The sequence below is a fragment of the Cryptomeria japonica genome, unplaced genomic scaffold (genome assembly GCF_030272615.1).
Source record: "Cryptomeria japonica unplaced genomic scaffold, Sugi_1.0 HiC_scaffold_291, whole genome shotgun sequence".
Taxonomy (NCBI): Eukaryota; Viridiplantae; Streptophyta; class Pinopsida; order Cupressales; family Cupressaceae; genus Cryptomeria; species Cryptomeria japonica.
Window position 1 is genome coordinate 187,391 of NW_026729113.1, and position 8,140 is coordinate 195,530.

Sequence of the window (8,140 nt, forward strand, 5' to 3'; positions counted from 1 at the left end):
TTCTTAACAAATTAATATGGCCAATTTATTCATATGAGATGAGGATTAAATTAAATGCAACGACCTTTTAAAAATTTATTTCTTCTATATCTTTAGCAATACACTAGTCTCATGTTAATATTTTTTTTTCTAAGATGTTCAAAGAAACACATATTAAACTAATTTTATTTGCTTTGATTAGATTATTTTTATAAGAAGGAATATTTGAAAACGAAACGGCTTAAATCACACACATTAAGCTTACATTTGTAGGCTTAAAAGTGTTAAACATTCAGAGTTGACTGATATTTATTAGGCTTAATATGTTGCTTAAAGTGTGCGGTTGTTGGAAATAGCATAGAACACAAAAAACAAAGTAAGGAGATAAACAGAGCAGCACACAAGAAAGACAAAATTTTCATTTAACAAACCATATTTTCATTCATCACTGAACTGATTACAAATGTCTCTTTTTATTGAGGTCTTTAGATTTTTCTAGAAGTTGGAGGTAGTTGGAAGAAACTTCCAGAATTTTGCATAAAATAATATTTGTCAGACTACAGATACGACAAGGACTGATTCATTCAAATTTTACTTGTCAATTCTAAATACTTGTCTTTACTCGCATGTGGCAGTGTGTAGGCTGTGTATCATAGTCAACCTAAATTAGCGCTATGCGCACAAGAGACAAATTAATTGTAATCAAATGCAAATAGACTATAATCATATAAAACAAACAGTGTCTTCCATATTTGCACAAAGTTTTATTATCTTTTGGAACAACAATTTTATTTTACTGAAGTTAGAATTTCAGCAATCCGTAATAGTAATCTATTGCATCAGCGGTTCGCACAGACACTTTTTAATGGACCCACGTGCCTTGATTCTTGGACTTTCAAGATCCCATAACACTGGGAAATCTGTTACAGCACTGGTTCATACAGAGACTTTTTAATGGAATCTTCAAGGTCCTCCGCGGCATTTAGAAAGCCGTCTTCCTTCCTGTAAATAATTTGCATTATCCGGGCCGTGTTGAAAAGAAGTGTTCTGTAACGCTTGGGTATGTCTGCACGCATTAAAAAGTGGTAGTTCAATTGAGTAAGAGCCTCTTCGTTCACTTCTTCCATGTAATTCAGGGCCTCTTCTTCAGTGCATCCAGGGTGCTCATTCATGTAACATTGTACGAATGAAGCCAATTCCCCGCGATCTCTTTCCCTCTAAATCACCGCAGTATAAAATACACACTACGTTTAGATTTTTAATATATTCAAACGTTGATGACGATCATGAACACAATCAAATTCAGAAGCAGGATATTAGTATGAATTGTCGAAAGGATCACCTGGAAAGTTCTGAAATCGTTCATGAGACGGCCTGTCTCACTGACGAGATTAAGAAAGTCAAGTTTCCCGAGAATGTGATCAGGAAGAATGTCTCCCGTAGAAAATATTGGCGTCAGGATAGTTGATTCCATTGCTATCGACACTTTGGCATTCTCCCAATATTCATCTAATAATGGCGGATAACTTCTTTCCATCCATTCTCTTTCTTTTGTGAAACTGAACAACAGATTCAACCACTGAACCCCGCAACAGACAAAAAAAATAAAATAATCTTGTTAAACTATAATTCCCCTCTTCTTCAGCTCAACTCTGAACCGATATTGAACATGTAGTCAAAATCAAACAAGAGCCAACGAAAAAAGGATTCACTCTAAAGGAACACAAAGTTGAGTTCAAAATTTTCTTTTGGTAGAGACGAAATCAGTATTTACCTGTTGGCGCAGGTAAGGAAGCACATCACGTCCTTGAACCTCCCGTGCACGTTCGGATATATCGGTCAAAGTATTATAGAAACCCATGAAAACTATTTTCATGTCCTCTGGCAATTGGTCGATTTGCAATGGATCCCATCTGCGCCGAAAAGACGAGAGTTAATATGGCCAATTTGTCAACATAAGATGGGGATTGAATGTGCTGACCTTTCGAAAGCTTCATTGAAAAGCTTGAGTTGTTGCAGAGTTGCATAGGTGTCATAGAGGTCGTCTGTGATAACACCCAGGATTCCGGCTTTTGTAAAATCGAGTCTACAGTCGGTGTATTGTTGTTCAAACATCACCACTGAAGAGGTCCAGTAAACTGCCACTTCTCTGTGACGAGTAAAATGCAACTGCGGGAATTTGCATTCCTTGTACCATCTTTAACAACAGAATAATCTCATGTTAACATCTTTTATCAAAGATCTTGGCAAAAACAAGGATTATTCTAATTTTTTTGCGCTTTTATTAGATTATCTTTATAACAGGGACTATTTCTCACTCTTTTTTAACTGCTTCATTTTTACCTCTTTATATGTTGTATTTCAGATCTGAGTTTAGCCTGAATGCTGTTGAAGTCGAGTTTGGCCAATTCTAAATACTTGTCGTTGCTCGCTTTTGGCAATCTGTATGGCATGCATTGCAGTCAGCCTAGATTAGCGGCATGTTCACCAGAGACAATTTAAGCAATCAGACTGTATAATGTTCACTAGATACGAAACAAACACTGTATCTTACCGATATAATGTCTTCCCCAGCCATAGATCATCGGGATTAAACGCTACTATGTGATTTCTAGCCATCAGCCTTGGCATATTTCTATTCCACCGAGCAGACAGAGCATATTCGATCTGGAGAAATATGAAAAAAATATTGGAAATCAGATTTTTGCTTTTTATTTAAGAAGTTATTCACAGAATAGAATTTCAGAGAAAGGAACAATTCGCAGTACCTCTTGGCGAAGGTTTTCCTTCACAGCCTTCGCTTGACAAAAGTTCTTGCTTTCCAGGGATCTGGCCAAGTAATCTTCTGCAAATGCACCGATTTCTCTCATTACGTTTTCGCCCGGAAAGTTAAGCTGTGAACATCTATACAGGCTGAGTATGGCGATTATTCCTGCGCAGTTTTCGTCACCGGACCGCTTAGAAAGCTCTTCAGCCTCGCTTTTGATGTTTTGCAGAGCGTCTGTCAATTGAAATTATTTAAGGTTAAGACAGATCTAATTATTCTGGAAATTAAAGACTCGATTAAGCTTTGAAAGAGTATTCATATGAATCATTTGCATACAAATACATGTATACCAGAAGATACAGTGTAGCCGAACGTTCTGAGAAGCCTGAAGGCAGTGGCTGTAATATCAATATCTGGAACCAGGCTCTCTCTTCCTAATCCAATGCCTCTTTCACTCCAGTAACTACCGTACGTTTCCAAAGCAAGGTGTCAAAATAAAATCAATAATCTGGACTTTTACATAAAAATCACAACAGAGGAGACACTGTTACTCACTGGAACACATAGTCCATGGCTTGTTTAATCTCCGTTTGGAAATGGCGTTCGAGGCCAAGACTTTCAACACTATCCACGGCTCTCAAACGCTCCGCTATATCCACTGGATAAATGCTCGGTACTGTAATGCCAACATTTTAGTTTTAGAATCCGATATTCTTTCAATAATGCTTTTGAGTATTGAGTACAACAATTACCATGATCTCCAAACTTTGCAACAAGGCTTGTCAAAAACCTTAGGCATTTGTTGTCTCCTGTTTGCATAAATACGCAAGCTGTAGATGCTGGGGAGCTTGAGAAAGATCCATCCTGGGATTGCAGTTTCAGGATATTTTTCCAATCTACTACTTCTTGTATCCCTTCCAGACACTGCAACATTGTTGAGGGATGGCTGTGCAGCTCTTCAAAAGATACTCTAATTCACAATAATCTTATTCAATCACTTCCATCTTCAGTTTATGCGTGTCTTAAAACATGACATATCACGAACAGATAATAGCAAAAGATTACTTTTTTAATTCGGAGTCCCGCTTTTCGTTGATTTGCTTTATGATAGGTACCTCATAAGGAAGATCTAAACCCAAAAGTTTGGCTTGATTTAACAGCGCAGGAAAGACTATCTCGAATCCTTTCGATCGATGATGACCTAGTGCTTCTTTAATCATTCCTTCTGTATTACCCTTTAAGAACTCAATACCTGCTATGGCCCAAAAATTAAACTTTTCAAGGTAAATCTCATATTTCAATCATTCCTCTTGTAAGGTAACTTGAAAATATCTGAATTAAACTATCCAATGTAAAAAAAAAACTACTAAAATCAAAATTCCAAAATCTGGAAAAAAATGCGCATAGGTCTATGGATAAAGGTGTTTGGCCCGTTGGCGCAATGACAGCACTGTTAGAAGAAGTTAATTTCTTCCATTCATTTTTATTTTATTTATTTATTTATTTATTTAATTTAATTTTATTTTATTTTTATTTTATTTTTGAAACAAATAGCATAAAGTATCTATCTCCTTGTTTATTTCCACGCATGCAGAGCTATCTGTTTAATCTTTTAATCGGTGGAACTACTATTTCCACTGCTCATGAATTTGCTATGTAATAGTTAGAAGGATCGATGAATCCTCTATAAATAAAATAGGAGTTGTAATGCATTTTAGTATGAATCAATAAAGATTTAGTTTTGTATGTGTAGCATACGTTAGGAGGATATTGAAGGATATATTACAAGCACAAGAGGAGCCTACACCAGTGTTTTGTGACAACAAATCAGCAATTGCATTATCAAAGAACCATGTTTTTCACCAGAGGAGCAACCACATTGATACTAGATATCACTTCATCAGAGAATTGGTCAACAATGGAGAAATCTATCTTGAATTTTGCAGATCTGAAGATCAGTTAGCTGATATTTTTACTAAAGTACTACCTAGAGAAAGCTTTGAATATCTACGAGAAAATTTGGGAATGAGTGGAGCTAAAATTGTTAGTAGAAGAAATTAAGGAGGAATTTCGACTCACCCTTAACACTTAATCATTAAACAAACAGTGATCTTACTCATGCACGATACTTTGGTCTGTGGCTCCTTCAATTTTCTTCTTCACCAATAACTGATTCCACACTTTTCCGTTGATCAGAATTAATGAAGAAGTGTGGAATCACTTATTGGTGAAGAAGAAAATTGAAGGAGCCAGAGACCAAAGTATCGTGCATGAGTAAGGTTGCTGTTTTTTTAACGATTAAGTGTTAAGGGGGAGTCGAAAACTAGTAAAGTTGAGGTTTTAGAAATTTATAAGAAAAGGGGATTGGTGTAAGATTTGGTCATGGTGAAGCTGTAGATTAAGTGGGGAAAGCACTACTCAGGCTGTAGCTGAAGTTGAAGACTTAAAAAAGAGCATTTTGTTTCTATATGAAAGCAATGTTTGAGGTCAGTTAGGCCTTTAATAGTAAGATTCCCGAGCAAGCATATGTAGTGTGACTTTAAGGGAGGTGTTGATAAAATTGAATCATACCTTAACCTACAATAGACTTGTAACCAAGAGGGCCAGAGCTTGTGGTAAGAGCATCCCAATAATAGCATGGGATTTCCTAGGTTCGATCTCTAGATTTAGAAGTTTTTCAATGCAGCAGCATGAGTGAAAGAGACTAAGAATGCACCCAGAGTTAGTAGTCAAAATTAAGGGGGAATGTTGGAAAGAATAATTTCTCCTGCCATTGTCTACATGCAAGCAAATCCTCCATGCAAACGTTTAGATCCTCCATGCAAGCTACCAAACTAAAGATTTGATATAATTAATAAATTGATCTTACGTCTGCTCCATGCATGCAGTTGAGATCTCTAACCTCCATGCATGCACAGTTTCCTCTATAAATACGAGTTGTAATAGTTAGAAGGATCGATGAATCCTCTATAAATAAAATAGGAGTTGTAATGCATTTTAGTATGAATCAATAAAGGTTTAGTTTTGTATGTTGTAGCATACGTTAGGAGAATATTGAAGGATCTATTACAAGAACAAGAGGAAACTACACCAGTGTTCTGTGACAACAAGTCAGCAATTGCATTATCAAAGAACCACATTTTTCACTAGAGGAGCAAGCACATTGATACTAGATATCACTTCATCAGAGAATTGGTCAACAATGGAGAAATCTATCTTGAATTTTGTAGATCTGAAGATCAGTTAGCTGATATTTTAACTAAAGCACTACCTAGAGAAAGCTTTGAATATCTACGAGAAAATTTGGGAATGAGTGGAGCTAAACTTGTTAGTAGAAGAAATTGAGGAGGAATTTTGACTCCCCCTTAACACTTAATCATTAAAAAAATAGTGATCTTACTCATGCACGATACTTTGGTCTGTGGCTCCTTCAATTTTCTTCTTCACGAATAAGTGATTCCACACTTTTCCGTTGATCAGAATTAACGAAGAAGTATGGAATCACTTATTGGTGAAGAAGAAAATTGAAGGAGCCAGAGACCAAAGTATCGTGCATGAGTAAGGTCGCTGTTTTTTTAACGATTAAGTGTTAAGGGGGAGTCGAAAACCAGTAAAGTTGAGGTTTTAGAAATTTATAAGAAAAGGGGATTGGTGTAAGATTTGGTCATGGTGAAGTTGTAGATTAAGGGGGGAAAGCACTACTCAGGCTGTAGCTAAAGTTGAAGACTTAAAAAAGAGCATTTTGTTTCTATATGAAAGCAATGTTTGAGGTCAGTTAGGCCTTTGATAGTAAGATTCCCGAGCAAGCATATGTAGTGTGACTTTAAGGGAGGTGTTGATAAAATTAAATCATACCTTAACCTACAATGGACTGGTAACCAAGAGGGCTAGAGCTCGTGGTAAGAGCATCCCAATAATAGCATGGGATTTCCAAGGTTCGATCTCTAGATTTAGAAGTTTTTCAATACAGCAGCATGAGTGAAAGAGACTAAGAATGCAACCAAAGTTAGTAGTCAAAATTAAGGGAGAATGTTGGAAAGAATAATTTCTCCTGCAACCGTCTACATGCAAGCAAATCCTCCATGCAAACGTTTAGATCCTCCGTGCAAGCAGCCAAACTGAAGATTTGATATAATTAATAAATTGATCTTACGTCTGCTCCATGCATGCAGCTGAGATCTCTAACCTCCACGCGTGGATTAATCTTCCCTTCCACCGCTCATGCATTGGCTAAGTAATAGTTAGATATTTCAGAAGGATCGATGAATCCTCTATAAATAAAAGAGGAGTTGTATTGCATTCTAGTATGAATGAATAAAAGATTTGGTTCTGTATGCTGTAGTATACGTTGAGCTATTTGTTTCTGTTATTTTGTAATTTTTCATTCCTTAAGCACAGATGGAAAGACAAGGAAAAACGAAATATGTAATTACCTCTGTTCACTTGGTTATTTCCAACGCCCCAGAAGGCTAGAGTAACTATGCAGGAAAGAGTATTGAGTAATCTATCACAAGCTAAAAAACGACGATTCTCTCCCCAGGAACCGTCGGGTAACTGATTGTGAAGAATCCAGTCCACCATTTGAGGAAACTGGGGTTTAGCGGAGCCATCAATTGCAGAAATCCTCGCTACCCATGCAGTATCGTATGGAGACGGACTTGTTTCCCCATCTTCCATCGAATTAAATATAGCTTTGATCTCTGCAACCAGTTCCTCTATTCTCTTATCCATCTTATCCATCTCATCCGAGGGTGCCTGAAACAATAACAGGAAATTAGATTTTCAGATTTTCTCTGACACTGCATCTTTTATTTCCTCTTGGGTTTTACATATATCCGATACGAATTTAATATAAGTGATTAAGTGATCTTTACAGTTTATTGTATAATTTTTTACTTCTTTCATTTCAATGATAGATCAGAACGTGTAATTCATAAAATTGATATAAACTAAAATCTGAACGACTACTGATAAATGTTATCCACAAGTTCTCAAAAAATGTGCTAATAAAAACCTGATCTATCTATATTCTGTTCATACTTAATACCTCAAATGTTGAAACAGATTGAACGTAATCTGGCTTCCCGTAATAAGCTGCAATAATGACAGCCTTAAATTATATAACACTCAAATACTTCACTAGTTTAAACTCAAAACTCTATAAAATAAAGCAGATGGTGTGTATTTTCTGATTGCCATTACCCTGAAGAGTCTTCGCATCCTCTCCGACAACAGCAGAAGGGATGTTCCGCCAATCTGCAAATGATGCAGAGAAACAATAATAATTAAATATTATAATCTTTATATTTTTAAATCTATGCTAAATATATTGATAAATTTTAAATAAATAAAAAATCTTTACCTAGACTCTTTGTACGCGAGTAATTTCCAAAA

The 8,140-nt window shown here is 36.1% G+C and overlaps 1 protein-coding gene across 1 annotated transcript; it reads right to left on the minus strand.

Annotated features, from left to right (window-relative positions):
• Positions 1 to 707: 707 nt before the first annotated feature.
• Positions 708 to 8,140, minus strand: LOC131078749 (bifunctional isopimaradiene synthase, chloroplastic; the record flags this gene model as incomplete). Its single annotated transcript, XM_058016514.2, is given in 15 exon segments — positions 708 to 1,196; positions 1,322 to 1,558; positions 1,754 to 1,892; positions 1,961 to 2,176; positions 2,323 to 2,421; positions 2,534 to 2,646; positions 2,748 to 2,980; positions 3,097 to 3,209; positions 3,302 to 3,422; positions 3,499 to 3,716; positions 3,812 to 3,998; positions 7,180 to 7,501; positions 7,794 to 7,840; positions 7,949 to 8,002; positions 8,109 to 8,140. Coding segments are annotated over 15 exon segments (2,425 nt in total), but the record flags the coding sequence as incomplete, so codon positions are not given.